The sequence below is a fragment of the Cyprinodon tularosa genome, unplaced genomic scaffold (genome assembly GCF_016077235.1).
Source record: "Cyprinodon tularosa strain WSP-4 unplaced genomic scaffold, ASM1607723v1 ctg325, whole genome shotgun sequence".
Taxonomy (NCBI): domain Eukaryota; kingdom Metazoa; phylum Chordata; class Actinopteri; order Cyprinodontiformes; family Cyprinodontidae; genus Cyprinodon; species Cyprinodon tularosa.
Genome location: NW_024039036.1, coordinates 835,236 through 851,709, shown reverse-complemented (window position 1 = coordinate 851,709; position 16,474 = coordinate 835,236). Strand labels below are relative to the sequence as shown.

General features: G+C 39.5%; 1 protein-coding gene across 1 annotated transcript in view; it reads left to right on the top strand.

Annotated features, from left to right (window-relative positions):
- The first annotated feature begins 3,769 nt into the window (after positions 1-3,769).
- mta1 (metastasis associated 1) overlaps positions 3,770-16,474 on the top strand; it is a 66,448-nt gene continuing 53,743 nt past the window's right edge. The window contains 1 exon segment of the mRNA XM_038293387.1: positions 3,770-3,923. Within this exon segment, the coding sequence (XP_038149315.1) occupies positions 3,896-3,923 (28 nt within the window). The 5' untranslated portion in view covers positions 3,770-3,895.

Below are 16,474 nucleotides of genomic sequence, written 5' to 3'. Positions count from 1 at the left end.
TAACTATCAATAGGTATGTAATCTGCTTACGCTTTGGGTTATTTTTATAAGGGATCTTATTCTTTCTATAATAACACAATTATATGTATACAGTAATATTACATCATACAAGAGGAAAGAAGGAGAGTGTCTCTTAAAATTAGCCTTTTTGGTTAAATGCCCTACAACTAACCTCTAATTTTAAATGCAAACACAAAAGTTTGCATTTTCATAGCACAAGCCTTAAAAGACCTAAATCCCAAGTGTATTGAATGAATCGTGCATATTCTAAATGGTTGTTCCATAGGTTACTGTGCATTTCAGCTTCTACCAAATAGCCCTGAAATAAGTTTGTGCATGAGTTGCTATGCAGCCACAGTATGCATTGGTATTTTTAGATCTACATGAAATGACTGGTTGATGTGACCATAATGAAGTTGCACATCAGCGTGGTCAACTACAAATGAATGACAAAGAAAAGACAGCGTGGTTTAAAGGAGACTACATTTACAGTGTTTGCCTACAGCACTAAAACATTGGAAAACTAAAGCAAAGTCCATAATGTAAGACATCTATAAACGGTAAAATGTGTTCAGGCGACACAGATTGAGGAACACGGGGATAAAGGTGGACCATTATTCTCCTCTCCATCAGAGATATGAACTGTTCAAAAGGTGAACAACATCAATCCTCTTGGGATTCTGCTTAAAGTTGGTCTCACCGTGCCAAAACACATACATGCTCAGGTTACAAATGCAGGACAGGACCTTTCCCCTCTGTAGATGGTTCCCCTTCAATATCATATCCCTCTAGATCAGGGGTCACCAACGCGTTGCCCGCGGGCACCAAGGGGCCCTCAAGGACCACATGGGGGGCCCTCTTCGTCTTCTGAAAACAGAAGAACTCACTCAGTGGGTTAAGTTTAATTATTTTTTATTCTGTTGCTCTTCTTTTTAATCATTTATGTATTATTTCATCATGTTAACTATTTCATCATATTTCAGTGGTTTCAAAATGACAATATTAAAAAGAAAATTAGAAATGAATAAAAGAATAAAATAAGAATAAAAATGAGTTTTTATGGATGAGATTTACTGTAGGTGAACACTGATCCCTCCAGTTCATAGGTCAGCATTGGTAGCCCTTCCTATGACTCCATGAAGTAGCCCTCAGCCTTATAAAGGTTGATGACCCCTGCTCTAGATGAATTGATGCTGACAGTATTTTGTCCCTGAGCATGAGACCTGCAGAAATTGATCAAAGCAGCCGTGCACAACATCGGTTCAGATCTCCAATCACTGCAGGGTATCGACAGCAGGAACTGCTGAACGGTCGTTAAAATAATCAGATACTTTTCAGCCAACTCACCCTTTATTTAGGCTGCAGAACTCAGTAAAATGGTTCCACAGTGTGACAGCAAACACATAGGAACAAAGGAGAACCTCCAACCATGAATCTTCAGCTTTGCCACACTGTCTGAAATCACGCCTGGACAATTCGCTGCCATGAAACATACTGTTGTGTATTTTCCAGTCTCACCATTAATGCATTATTTTAACTGAGTGTCTTGACTGCACTGGCCATTTTATGTGCTTATTTACCAATTTCTATTTATTTTAGAATTAGTATTTTTTGCACCTGTACACTCTATTGTTCATTGTTGCTTATGATATGCACATTTTCATTAGGTGTCGAAGGTTACATCCGTATGTTATATATCTAAAATGAGAAAAACAATTAAACACATCAGTGCAAAATTTTCACAACTAACTTTGTTATCCTTTTTGTTAACTTTTTTTGTAAACTTGTGAAGTCAAACCACAGAGCTTTCTTCATCTATGTAAAAAACCCTGTTAGTGTTACATAAAAAATTACTTATCACAAGCTCCATGTAATAAACACAATTACCGTGTGTGAGAGGAAAGGGCTACCTTGTTTTTATTAAATAAACTGATGATTCTGTCACAAAATGTTTAAATTGAGCTAGTTGCACAGATGGAGTAATATAATGAAATGATCTTGTTTGTTAGATTGTAGTTATACTCCAAAACAATAATAAAGTCCCTGAAAACTGACAGGAACCTCCTGGAAAGTAGATCCAGATATATCAGATATTTGAACAGGAAAATATTCGGAATCCTTCATTTCTGCTTCCAGTTGTCTGTTGAAATAATGAGCTGTTAAAAGTTTGTCTACAGTCTGACAGTGTTTCTTGACCAAATTTCATTTATCAGGACACCGAGCAAAAGAATGAAACAAAAACAGGGCAAAAGTTCATTGTTTGATCTATTAAGTGAACCAAAGAGCCATTTGCTGCTCAAAAATCAATGAAATCAGTTCAAGGCACCTATCATTCCAAGTATTGAATTATCTATACAAGATATTTGCAAAGGACTTATGTAGCTTATAATGGAGATAAATATGACTTTTTATTAAATTTGATGGAAGAAATGTGTCAAAACAATGCTACTGAAAATGTGTGTAGCGTATCAATTCAGTTTATATCTTTTAGCACCAATTCACAACCAGTGTCAATATATCAAATCATGCAGAAAGGTCCAAAGTCTATTACATACATTTTAAAGGTATAGTGGAGGATGTTCGTTTTGCGAGTGAATCATCAAAATAAGTTGTACTCCTAATTGTCGATCATTCTGGTGATATTTTCATGTAAGGCCGTGCTATGTCCTCGTCCTCATTTTCACCTAAACCCATGCAGAGATATAGCTGGCTGCTGAGGGTTACCTCCAACTCTCAATTTTAGGGCATCCATGCATAAGAAATATGAAAATATTAGGAATATGTTTAAAAGTTCCTTTTTCGTTCATATTTCAATCTGTTTTCTCATCAATGTTCAAGAGTTTAGGGCGAAGTGCGCTCCTGCGACAGGGGAGGTGATTCTCTGCAGGCAGGAATTTCTCTGCATTTATCTCTCAATTTTGTGTATCTACGCTTAGGAAATATGAAAATATTAACAATATGTGCAAAAGTTCCCTTTTCATTCACATCTCAATCTGTTTTCTCATCAGTGTGTGAGTGGGGAGGTAATTCTCAGCAGGCAGGTGGTTCTCTGCATAACACAGTGGTGAGACTGAAATAAAACATTGCATATCTTCTTTTGGAAAATAACCTTGTGTGAGGGATACAAAAAAGCAACTTTTAAACAGATTGTGCACGAGGATAAATGGGCTCGTGCACGCTCTCGCATGCATTTAATAGGCAATTCCTCACAGGAGCGGGTACAGGGTTGTGCATGTGCAGAGGGCAGGTCTTTCCAATAACATTGTTCAATTGTTATTGAACAATGCAGAAAAGTTCAGTTTATAATTAAGAAATAAATAAGTAAAATGGAAAATCAGTGGAATACAGACTGACACTGACATGCAGCTTTTAAATCTTCTGAGCATGTAGAACACTACTGAAATTCATAGTGAATGATCTGAGAATGCACTTTCTATGTTAAATAGTGAAGATTTAATGAAGTATGAACCCATAACATGGCTTCATCTACTTGAGAAACACAATTAAGCGGATCAGCTCTGAGCACATATCATAGCTACATCCACATTTGACTCTAGATTATCTATATGAACATATTTCTACTAAGATGATTTAAACAAAGTTATAAACATAAATAAATAAACCAATCCTTCAAAAACTTTTGATTGTTTTCCCCCCTTGTGGAAGCTGTGGTTTAGGGGGGCGGGCTCCCTGGTTCTCAGAAAAGGTTCCTGCAGTGAGAAACGCGCCTTTTGTTCCATCCCCGCCGGTTAGGGTGTACTGTCTCTTTAAGAACCCTCTGCCAGTCTGTTTCGTATTGATCAATCCTCCATTTTCCAACACAGAGCGGCGGCAGCGGGAGAGAGAAGCGAGCCACCCCTCTACCTGGAGAGGAAGCCAGGGACCGGGGGCAGACATGGCAGCCAATATGTACCGGGTTGGAGGTAAGGCTGGCGAATTTCAGGACACTATTCTTTATAACGTCGCTTTCGCCATTATCCACGCAGGCTCGTTTTACGTTAAACAGCGTTGTTCGTCGCTGCTTCCCTTCGTTTTTTTCTTCTTCTGTTATTTCCCCAAAGCTAAATAGCTCACTGAGATGATGGTGAGTCTATGAAGAGGAGGATGGTGATGAAGACTAAAAACTGCTCCCTTATGTCCATATTTTTTTTGTCTTATGTGTACGTTTTCTTTATTTAAAGGGAGCATAGACACAGGGGGCTTAAATATAACACTACTACTAAACTATTCATTATCCTTTTGTTTTAGAAATGCTAAAAGTTTCGCCTTGGTTTAACTGTTTCATTTACTCGTTCCTATAAGTTGTATTTTGACCTGAAGGACCCGCTTTATATCTGAAGCATCCCGAGGAGGAAAAGGCGACAGGGACAAAAAAAGTTAAAGGCTGCACAATAAAAAAAAAAAAAAATGAACAGGAAAAAAAAATCACAGAATCCTTCTGGATATTTTACTGGTCTACAATTCATTTATTTATGTGTTTATTTATTTATTTATTTAATACAAGCAATTATTTATTTATTTTATACAGGCAATCACTTCTAATACCTAATTAAGATTCCTGATTAATCCTCCCACTAATTTCCTCCTACATCCTAATGGTGCTCAGTAAACTAAGCTCTCATAGCTGTTCCACTGTTTAAATATGACATTATTATATTTCAATTGGTATTTTAATTAAAATACAAAAATAAACCTTATAAAGCACATTATAAATCATAGTCCTCTGATGGAGTAGTGATTTGTATGACTTAGACAACTTTAATTGTCATTTTACACTCACAAAGTGTTTACAAAAGGAAACTTCGTTTAGTACAGCTTTCCAGACGGTAAATGAACATAAAGTGCAGCAGTGATCAAATGTAAACAGTGTGGGAGAAAAAACATGGTGCAAAAACACATTGATTTGCAAATATGCAGTATTTTTGGTTTCAGGGTTCCTGCAGATCCTTAAAAAGTCTTAAAAGGCATTGAATTCTTTAATATAATTGGAATTAAAATGTCTTAAACCAGTCTTTCATAGGTCTTAAAATTGTTACATCATAAATGGGATTTTATTTTTGTAATCCATATCAAACAATAAAATAATTGACAATATATTTCTTACATTCACCGAGCTGCTCGCTGTAACCATTATTCTTCCGTCCCGATAGAGGACCCAATAAGAAAGATGTTGCGACCGGACCTTGGTGTGATGTGTCACTAACTTTTTATCTGGGCAACATGGGGAAGTTTTAAATTCAATGAAAAATAGGCAATCCAAGAGTTTTCTGCATGGCTAAAACCACTGTCAGGGAATGTAGATGAAGTACCATGGGAATCAAGGCAGCGGAGGCACAACTTGCACTCGATGCGTCAAAATCAAGTTATGGAGAAGCAGCAGGTATTTCTCCGTTCTGTTCCACCCTTGTCTCTGCAACGCCTCCACAGCATCTCTCACATCAGCAACAGCGCCGGTAGAGGCATGTCTCAGGATAATGTATGGTGGTACGCAAACTATGAAAGTAGAGGGATTGAGTAGGGAACAAAACAAAGTTGGTGAATTCAGTTCAGTAGTTGTTAAAAATATATCTATTTGTTTATTTTTAGCTTTCTTCCTATATGGAAAGTTTTTCAAAATTTGAAACGCATCTACTCGGCCTGAAAGTAATGGTTTATGTTAAAATAAACATTTGAGGTAAATTTGTCACTACCAGGTTTTTCTTGTGTTTATTGTCAAGTTGGTGTTAATTTTTTTATTTTAAGCGGCATTAAAAAGTCTTGAATTTAACTTGCCTTATGCTGTAGGAACCTTGGGTTTGGTGTTATCAGCGTGATGCAGAGTCTGTGACATGATTTAGAGTTTTCTCAACATTCTCAACAGTCTGATGGCGGTGGGGAAGAAACTGTTGCAGAATCCACTGGCCTGCATCAAATGCTGCGAAGCCTCTTCCCAGAGGGCAGCAGGGAGAACAGTCCATGGTGGGGGGTGTGAGGGGTCATTTATGATCAGATTTCAGAAAATGCAAATGTTTTGAAAAGAACGCAAAGGACAGCTGATAGTTATTTGTGTATGTATGGGGCGATGATATCACAGCCGTACAGGAAGCAAGCTGATTTGCAGGCATTAAGCAACAAGTACAGTCAAGATTGGACTGATGATCATCAACCCATGATGGATGCAGGGATGAAAAGCTGGTGATGACCGTGACTACGCTCTAAACTTTTAAGTGGTTCAAAACCCCCGCCCCACTTAAAACGTTGTATGATTTCTTTTTTTTTTTCCACTGCAGTGCTACCATGCCCAATCTGATCCTGTATTAATAATTTTAGCTCACTTCTGTCTGTCGATCATTTTTGGTAAAAGTAGCAAGTGCACCTCTGCAGAAAAACAGAACCAGTTTCATATATTGTTTTTCAGTAAGTAGGTTTATATTTCTGAAAATTTTACTCGTTGTATGTTAAGGTAACTAAAGCTTTTTTATTTAGACACTGAAATTATTAAATGTATAGTTAACATATGGCTTGAACATTTCTTGAATAGTTGGCTAAAGCTCTTTTTTAGTAACCATGTTGAAGGTTGTTAAAGTTGTAATTTGTAAAAAAGTTTCTTTAACCTCTCAAAACCCAACGGGTCGCTTTAAAGCGTTTACAAATAATAACTCAAAATGCATGAAAATTACACTGTTAACGTGTTTACCAATATAGACATGTTAGACATCGTTGGAAAGCTTAGATTCTCCACAATTCAACCACCTAGTTCATTTTATGGAAATGGCAAGCACCATAGCACAATTAACATAGATATAGCAGCATGTCAAAATGTACCATGACAAAGCAGCCACAAGAAGCAAGCATGTCTTTATTACTGCTGATTAAAAAAGACCTATTATTTTCAAGAACAAAAAAAAACATCTTTGTCATGGTTGAACTGATGCAGCTTGAGTGTTTTACTCACCCAATTTTCATGTACCGGTATATATTCAGAAACTAGAAGGTGTTAGCTTTCAAATAATGCATCACACATGTAACATGGGTTTGCGGTTCCTAAGTTATTTTTGCAAAATAGGAGAGAATTTCCTAAAATGTGGATATTAAGGGGTCAATTATTATACATGTTGATTATAAACCCAACTCTGATCATAACTTCATAGATAGGATTTCTTGGTTCAGCCAAGGGCCAGGGGGGCTGGTTTGAGGACCCAGTGGATTTCTTCTCTGATTTTAGTGGATGACACGGCTCTGCTTGCTCCTTCCAAGAATTAAGTTTTGAAGCAGTGGGCATGAAGATCAGCTCCTTAAGTCAGAGTCTCTGGTTACTGACGGAAGAAGTATGTGTGCCTTCTCCAGGTCAGAGGGGAGTTCCTGTCTCAGTTAAAGGAGTTCAGGTATCTCATTGTACTTTATTTTTTCTTATGAAGGGTGAGTGAGAATGGATATTTAATTCAATTCAATTCAATTCAGTTTATTTATATAGCGCCAAATTCACAACACATGTCATCTCAAGGCACTTTACAGTTCAACCAGATCATACAGTCAAATTGATACAAAGTTTTCTGTCTAAGGAAAACCAGTTGATTGCATTGACTCATTGACTCAAATACAATCCCTCACACTAAGCATGCTTGTAGCGACAGTGGAGAGGAAAAACTCCCTTTTAACAGGAAGAAACCTCCAGCAGAACCAGGCTCAGTGTGAGCGGCCATCTGCCGAGGCCGACTGGGGTTCAAGGAGATGGAAGCAGAGACACAAAAAGCAGCTGTAAAAGGCGGCCCCGTCCAGGAAACACACAGCCAGGCAGACGAGCTCCGAGCCAGCTCCCATTCCAGAGGACGAAGAGAGCACATCCACTCAGTCACGGTCAGAGAAACAGGACCACACTGGAAAACAGGCCGATCTCCAACATCTATAAACAAGGGTGTTGATGGAAGCAGCACAGCTGATGTTTCTTTCCAGGATGACGTCACAGCCAAACAGGAACAGACGAGGCAAAGCTACTCTGAGGAAAAGCAGAGAGAGCAGAAGGTTAGAGATTGAACTAACAGATTCTGCAGAATAGGAGAACAGAGAGAGAATGAAGCAGAATGATGAAATGGGGGTCCCTATGCCCTCCAAAAGTCTAAGCCTATAGCAGCATAACTATAGAGATAGCTCAGGATAACCTGAGCCACCCTAACTATAAGCTTTATCAAAAAGGAAAGTTTTAAGCCTAGCCTTAAAAGTAGACAGGGTGTCTGCCTCACGGACTAAAACTGGTAGTTGGTTCCACAGGAGAGGAGCCTGATGACTAAAAGATCTGCCTCCCATTCTACTTTTAGAAATTCTAGGAACCACTAGTAAACCTGCAGATTGAGAGCGAAGTGCTCTGTTAGGAACATAAGGAACAATCAGATCTCTGATATAAGATGGAGCTTGGCCATTTAAGGCTTTATATGTGAGAAGGAGGATTTTAAATTCTATTCTTGATTTAACAGGAAGCCAATGAAGAGAAGCCAGGATAGGAGAGATATGATCTCTCTTTTTAATTTTCATCAGAACTCTGGCTGCAGCATTTTGGATCAGCTGAAGGCTTTTAACTACAGTTTGTGGACTTCCTGATAGTAAAGAATTACAATAGTCCAGCCTTGAAGTAACAAATGCATGGACTAGTTTCTCAGCATCAACCCTGGACAGGAGATTTCTAATTTTTGCAATGTTCCTCAGATGAAAGAAGGATATTCTAGAAACCTCTTTGATATGGGATTTAAATGACAGGTCCTGATCAAAAATAACACCAAGATTTTTTACTTTATTATCTGAAATCAGTTTAATCCCATCCAAATGAAGTGACTGGCTAATCAGCTTCTTTTTCAGAGACTCTGGTCCAAAGACTATAACTTCTGTTTTGTCTGCATTCAGAAGCAGAAAGTTAAGAGTCATCCAGGTTTTTATGTCTTCAAGACATGCCTGTAATCTATGTAATGGGTTAGCTTCATCTGGATTTATAGACAGATATAGCTGGGTATCATCAGCATAACAGTGGAAATTAATCCCATGCTGTCTAATAACTCTACCAATTGGGAGCATGTATAAAGTAAAGAGAATTGGTCCTAGCACTGATCCCTGTGGTACTCCACAGGTAACCTGTGAGCATGTGGAAGATTTGTCATTAACATGAACAAACTGAATTCGATCAGATAGATAAGATTTAAACCAGTCTAGTGCTGTTCCTTTAATTCCAACAAAATATTCAAGTCTTTCTAAAAGAATATTATGGTCAACTGTATCAAATGCAGCACTAAGATCTAACAGGACGAGCACAGATACAAGTCCATTATCTGAGGCCATGAGAATATCATTAGTGACTTTCACCAGAGCTGTTTCAGTGCTATGATGAGCTCTAAAGCCAGACTGAAACTCTTCAAAAAGTTCATTATGGTGGAAGTGATCGCAAACTTGTTTGGCAACTACTTTCTCAAGAATTTTGGATAAGAAAGGAAGTTTGGATATAGGTCTATAATTAACCAAGTCATCTGGGTCAAGAGACGGTTTCTTAAGCAGAGGTTTAATTACAGCAACCTTAAAAGCTTTAGGTACATATCCCTGTAACAGAGATAGATTAATCACATCTAAAATGGAGGAGGAGATCAAAGGGAATACCTCCTTAAATAACCTGGTTGGAACTGGATCTAACATACAAGTTGAAGGCTTAGATGAAGACAATAATTTTGCTAATTCAGAAAGTTCAACTGGATCAAAGCAGTCTAAACCCGGTTCAGATTCCATGACTACCTCAGGTACAATCGCGGATAGAGGAGTGCTTATGATCTTATTTTTAATAAGATCAATCTTATTTATAAAGAATCCCATAAAATCATTGCTGTTAAGAGCAGGTGTAATGGACGGTTCAACAGAGCTATGGCTCTGGGTGAGTTTGGCAACTGTATTAAAAAGAAATCTAGGATTATTCTTATTCTCCTCTATTAATGAGGAGAAGTATGCTGCTCTTGCTTTACAAAGGGTCCTCTTATACAGCAGTAAACCATTTTTCCAGACTTGGAAGGACTCCCGCAGGCCTGTGGAGCGATATTTTCTCTCCAGTTTCCTAGCATTTTGCTTCAAAGTACGCAGCTCTGCATTAAACCAAGGAGCAAGCTTTCTATTTTTAACGGTTTTCATTTTCAAAAGAGCTGCGTTGTCTAAGGCAGTACGCAGAGAACTAGCAACCCCATCAACAAAATCATCAACCTGTGAAGGGGAATAAGCTATGCTTATGCACTCTGCAGCACTGCTCAGTGACACAGAGGAGAGAGAAAGTGAAGCAGATTCTTTAAAATTTATAACTGCACTATCTGATAAAGATCTACTAAATTTAGATTGATGGAACGGTGTGGCTGCTGCTGTAATGCAGTTGCTGCACTGGTCGGTTTTAGCGTAGACAGAGCTGAACCAAAAGGTAAACTATAGATCGAGTGGCTGAAATTAGGTCCCTTTGCAGCGATTCCTTATACCCCCTTTCCCATTGGCTGAAAAATCCTTTTAAAACTGGGAACAATCTGCTTTTTAGTGGTGTGGGAACTTGGCAAGCGCTCCGCGTTAAAATCGCCTCAGCTCTGATCGGCACGGTGTGGGAACGCAATGCTCAATACCATTGAGCGCAGCGTATGGACAACAACAGTCGTGTCTGATCTAAAAAGCCGAAACAAAGTGGCGCAACTGGTGAGAGGGTTGCGGATAGTTAATAGCGCAAAAATATAAAGCACATTTACTACAACCTGGCCTTACATGTTGCTCTATATTGTTTACTTTCATGATTTCTGTCGCACTGTTGACATCATCAATGCTAACCCTGCGTGATGATGTCACCAGACGCAGCGGCAGGGGGATGCAGCCATGCAGCGTGCCAGATAGTAACCCCTTTTTTTCCATTGCTTTTTTTAGCAATGAAAAAGGAGCAAAATGCCGATTGTAAGCGGGTCGACCCATGTTTGAAACCCCGGTGGGAAAAGAGGCTTTAGGGATACAGTAAGGAGCTTGGCCATTTAGGAGGGGCATGGAGTAGAGCCCCTGCTCCTCCACATCGAGAGGAGTCAGCTGAGAGGGCTTGGTGATCACTTAAAGTTGCTAGCTGGATGCTGTATGAAAACAAATTATTGTTAAAAGGCAAAAATCTCCCAGGTCTTTGGAATTTAATTTATATTATCTTTCTGAATAATTTGTGTTTTACTCTTTTTGTTAGAGTCACTTCCTGGGGGAAGATTTTTATTGTAGTTGTATAGGACTATATATTTGTTCAACTTTGAAATATCAATTGATCAAAGAGGAGAGCTTTTAAAACCAGATGTTAAAAGTTGATCTTTTTTGCCTCATGAACGGGGAAAAGTCCAGAGGTAGAAAATTTCTAAAAAGATGCAATGACAAGCATTCAAACATCATACTGCTGTGTCTTGCGATCTTTTTATCACAGCATCTCTACTAAGCTGAGTTTAAAAGACAACCGTTAACTTTCCAAGACAATAGGGGCCCTCGAGGGAAGGCGTCGGCTTCCCCTTTGAAAGAGTGGAGGACAAAAGCTGCCTTCTCAGGCCTTGATGTCTTCGTTTTGTCCCTGTCCTGGCCACGCTCCTCTCATCTGGCTCATGCAGCACACTGTTGGTGCTTAAAGTGTGGATGACTAACGGTGAGCTCATGCTTCCAATGACTCGTCATCTCAGGGGTATTAAAGGTAGCCATGTTAGTTTTCACTGGGTGAAAATCATTCCATATTTGCTGCAAACAGACAGAAAGCAGCCAAGGACTCAAGGAAAGAGAAGATTGAACTATGACCTTGCTGTAAACTGTAGATGCAGAGCCTGAACGGTGCATAGAAGGATTCAAAGGAACTGGTATGAATGCGACTGGCCAACAAAGCAGAAGGCTCAGCGCTGATGGGTTTCCAAAGAAACCAGCTTCACCTTTCCAGCTGCAATACCCGTCTCTGGTATTTCTCTTCATTAAGTTTTGGTTACTAACGTGGGGTTCCATTTGAACCAAAACAAAAACTGACAAACAGATTTAAAAATCCAATGTGGCTTAATTCCTCGTATGATCAGTCACGTTGAAAAATCTTGCCAAAAATAAACACAGCGTCACATTTTTTCATGTTGGAGCATTTATTTACAATCTCCCACCTTTGGTGTGCACCTCTGAAGCTATATTGGGCTGGTTTGTGCAACTTTATCCCCTGAACACGCTTTGATCTAAACCATTTTATGCATCTCTGGCTGTTTGTGAAGAAGAGTTCACTTGTTGAAAGGAAAACCTCTTAGATCACCGTAGCTCCGGTGTTTTTCTGTTGTTTTTTTCCCCATGCTCTCTCTACATTTAGCTACATCCATTGACTCTCACCAGCTCAATGCCATGATGCTGCCACCATAAACGGGATGTGATCAGTATTAATGTTTGGTATATTGTCAAAATGTTCAGCCTTTCTTTTCCCCACCTAGTGGCTTCAACACTTTTAACATATCTATGTCCAAAAAGATAAAATAAATGTTCAGTTGACGACTCTAACCTTTCTGATTCAGAGCTGCACCTAAGGATGAGCTTCTCCTGTCTTACTCCGCATCAATACATGCCCGTTCTTTTCCACGCTCTTTAACTTGATGCACCATATTTATTAGCTTTGTGACAGAATCTGATGAGAAAACGGTAACGTTAGATGGACCTCCAGAGTTTCCACGTATAGATCCGCGTCTCATGTGACAAACAGCTGAGACAGTGTTCTGAAAGTTTCATGTGAAACAGAGGATCATTTGATTCTGGAGTGTGAAGCGGAGTGTGTGCAACATTGGTATTGAGCACAGTAGTTGTCTGATTTAGTTTAAGTATTAGCAGTGACATTTTTAATGCTATTGTAATATTTGGCCCATTGGACAGAGTGTCATGGTAGCAGACGGTGACATCGGACATGAATGGCATTTTCCAAAATGCTAAAATATTACAAAGGGAAAGAATCACAGAAGGAGGAAAGAGAAAAACTGATTCACAGTATTAATCAATTTTAGTTTAGCCCTATTTTGTTCTCTATCGTGTGTTTATTGTGCCGTTGGGGAGGGATGTCCTGATCTGATATTATTATCAGAACTCGCTCTGATGTTGCCCCCCAAAAAAATAAAACAAATTAAAGCCTGGATATATTGGCCTTCATTCAGTATCTCAGAATTTGGCAAGCTGGTAGAAAGACTCGTCTTCTATTTCAAGTTTATGTAACCCATTGGTTAATAAGAAATTGTTTGTTCTCTTTCAGTAATATCACTTCATGAATACTTTCTGTAACCGTCTACAAAACAAAATAGGTATTAAAAGTAGAGCTGAACAATTTAGCAAAAAATGTCAATTGTAGTTATTTTTTGCCAATTTTTGCGTGAGAAATTCTTAGATCTGAATGTGGGCTTTAAATCTTTCTTTCCCTCCATGTGGCCGCAAACTCACTTTAAGTTTATCACTGCCACCTTAAGGGTGGGAGGTGCAAATTTTGATTTCTTAAGGGCTGGTTATACTCCCCGCAGCAGTGTGTTGCAGTGAGCTTGACGCAGACATTTTTGATTTAGGCTCAATTTTGAAGCGTTATATTCCACGCCACAACGCAAGAGGGAAATAGCTGTGGGTCTAGATAGGGCTGAGGTGGTGAGGAAGTGGGGGCAAGTTTGTCCGACAACGGAGGGACATGAGGGCGAAAAAGAGCGGGGATCCAGGTGGAAAGAGTGTCCCAGCGTTCTCGCACACCTCACTCTTCTAGCTGTTCCAACTTTACGAGTTTTGTTCTGCAATTGCGGTCATACAAGCAAAACAAGCCGGCAAGCGGATATATATTTGACCAATCGGTGGCCTCCTGTCTGAGGCACCTACAATTTAGGAGAGGTTCAGCAGAGTGTCTGCGGAGGGGGCGGGGACGTCTCTGCGTTCACCGCGACACCTATGCAGACGACCTAGTTTCGAAGTATAAATCAACCTTGATGCTAAATTCTGATTTTGTTTTTGTGAAATCCGGTTTTTTTTTGCATTGCTGTTCACATATATGTGAATTGTATGTGATCTCCTGTGTGAACTGCATTCATTCAGTTTAGGTGTCCCGCATGCACAGTAGAGGACACAATGACGTACCAGGCCAGCGTTCTCTATATTTTCGGAAGTAAACCTGAATGGTAGTGCTGGAGCGCATCTAGCGATCTTTCCAAATCTTAAAACCTCAATCTTTTCAAGATGGTTAAAAAAATATACTACTCTCCACATCATCGTCCGCCATCGTGTTTGTTTTTCTTGCCGCTTCTGTGTAGCAAGATGCAGATTAACAACCTTTGTCATGTATTAATGGCGTTCAGGTTGGATGAATGCGACCTGGCCGTTCAGACAGAGGTCGCATTGGAAAAGATCAGATTCGTATCGGATTCCGGACCACATAGCCAAGTGGCCTGGGTCGGATTGGAAAAAATCTGTGTTGTTCAGACTGCCATGAAAAGATCAGATCCAGGTCACATGTGGGCAAAAAAAAAAAAAATCGGATTTGGGTCTCTTCAGGCCTTAGATTGTTAAATGTAACATGACTGAAATTGACTGCCTCTGAAACTTAAAAATTGCATTTTGCTGAAATACGATTATATTGCAAATATGATTACCTGAAGCAGCAGTTTTTGGATTTGTCACAGTGGTCCTATTAGAACTTTACCAAGAGTAGGCAGGAAGAAAAATCCCCAAAAAACTAAGGAGTTTGTGTTAAGTAAAGACATCTAGCCTACAGATTTTAGTTTGCCCGAGGGGAAAACATTTTTTTCTAGACATGCAAAGAGGAAGGATACTGGTTCAGTTTTTCCTCTACATTCTTTTCCGTGTGTACATCTGATGTTTGGTCCATCAGGCCTTTTATCTATCCATCTGCCCATCCATCTACAGTGTGTCTTGTTCATATATCGTAGCACTCTGTCCATCTGTTTTTCCATTCATCTTCATTCTTTCCATCCAGTCATCTAACGTTTGGTCCATCAGGCCTTTTATCCGTCTGTCCATCCATCCATCCATCCGTCCATCCGTCCATCAAGCTTTTTGTTTATCCATCTCTCTAAATCTCCCGACTCCCACGTTGAAAACCTCTGCAGTAAACCGTACATCCCAAAGCTTTTCTTCTGCAGACATAGTGCATCAGTTATTGCTTATTTAAGGACACGTGTATATTAGCTGGATAAAGGCTTAGGTTTTTAATGTATTTAATAAACCGGGGGGGGAATAGATTTTTCACTGTTTGTCCTGCCAATCAAGGGAGTACAGGTGCTGGTCATAAAATTAGAATATCATGAAAAAGTAGATTGATTTCAGTAATTCCATTTAAAAAGTGAAACTTGTATATTATATTCATACATTACATACAAACTCATATATTTCAGATGTTTATTTTGTTTAATTTTGATGATTACAAATGACAACAAATGAAAATCTCAAATTCATCATATCAGAAAATTAGAATATTACTGAAGACCAATAAAAACAAAGGATTTATAGAAATGTTGGCCAACTGAAAAGTATGAACATGAAAAGTATGAGCATGTACAGCACTCAGTATTTAGTTGGGCCTCCTTTGGCCTGTATTACTGCAGCAATGCGGCGTGGCATGGAGTCGATCAGTCTGTGGCACTGCTCAGGTGTTATGATAGCCCAGGTTGCTCTAATAGTGGCTTTTAGCTCTTCTGAATTGTTGGGTCTGGTGTATTGCATCTTCTTCTTCACAATACCCCATAGATTTTCTATGGGGTTAAGGTCAGGAGAGTTTGCTGGCCAATTAAGAACAGGGATACCATGGTCCTTCAACCAGGTACTGGTAGCTTTGGCACTGTGTGCAGGTGCCAAGTCCTGTTGGAAAATGAAATCTGCATCTCCAAAAAGTTGGTCAGCTGCAGGAAGCATGAAGTGCTCTAAAACTTCCTGGTATGTGGCTGCGTTGACCCTGGACCTCAGAAAACACAATGGACCAACACCAGCAGATGACATGGCACCCCAAACCATCACTGACTGTGGAAACTTTACACTGGACTTCAAGCAACGTGGATGAAGTGCCTCTCTTCTTTTCCTCCAGACTCTGGGACCTTGATTTCCAAAGGAAATGCAAAATTTACTTTCATCAGAGAACATGACTTTGGACCACTCACCAGCAGTCCAGTCCTGTTTCTCTTTAGCCCAGGCAAGACGCTTCTGACGCTGTCTGTGGTTCAAGAGTGGCTTGACACAAGGAATGCGACAGCAGAAACCCATGTCTTTCATACGTCTGTGTGTGGTGGTTCTTGAAGCACTCACTCCAGCTGCAGTCCACTCTTTGTGAATCTCCCCCACATTTTTGAAGGGGTTTTGTTTCACAATCCTCTCCAGGGTGCGGTTATCTCTCTTGCTTGTACACTTTTTTCGACCACATCTTTTCCTTCCCTTCGCCTCTCTATTAATGTGCTTGGACACTGAGCTCTGTGAACAGCCAGCCTCTTTAGCGATGACCTTT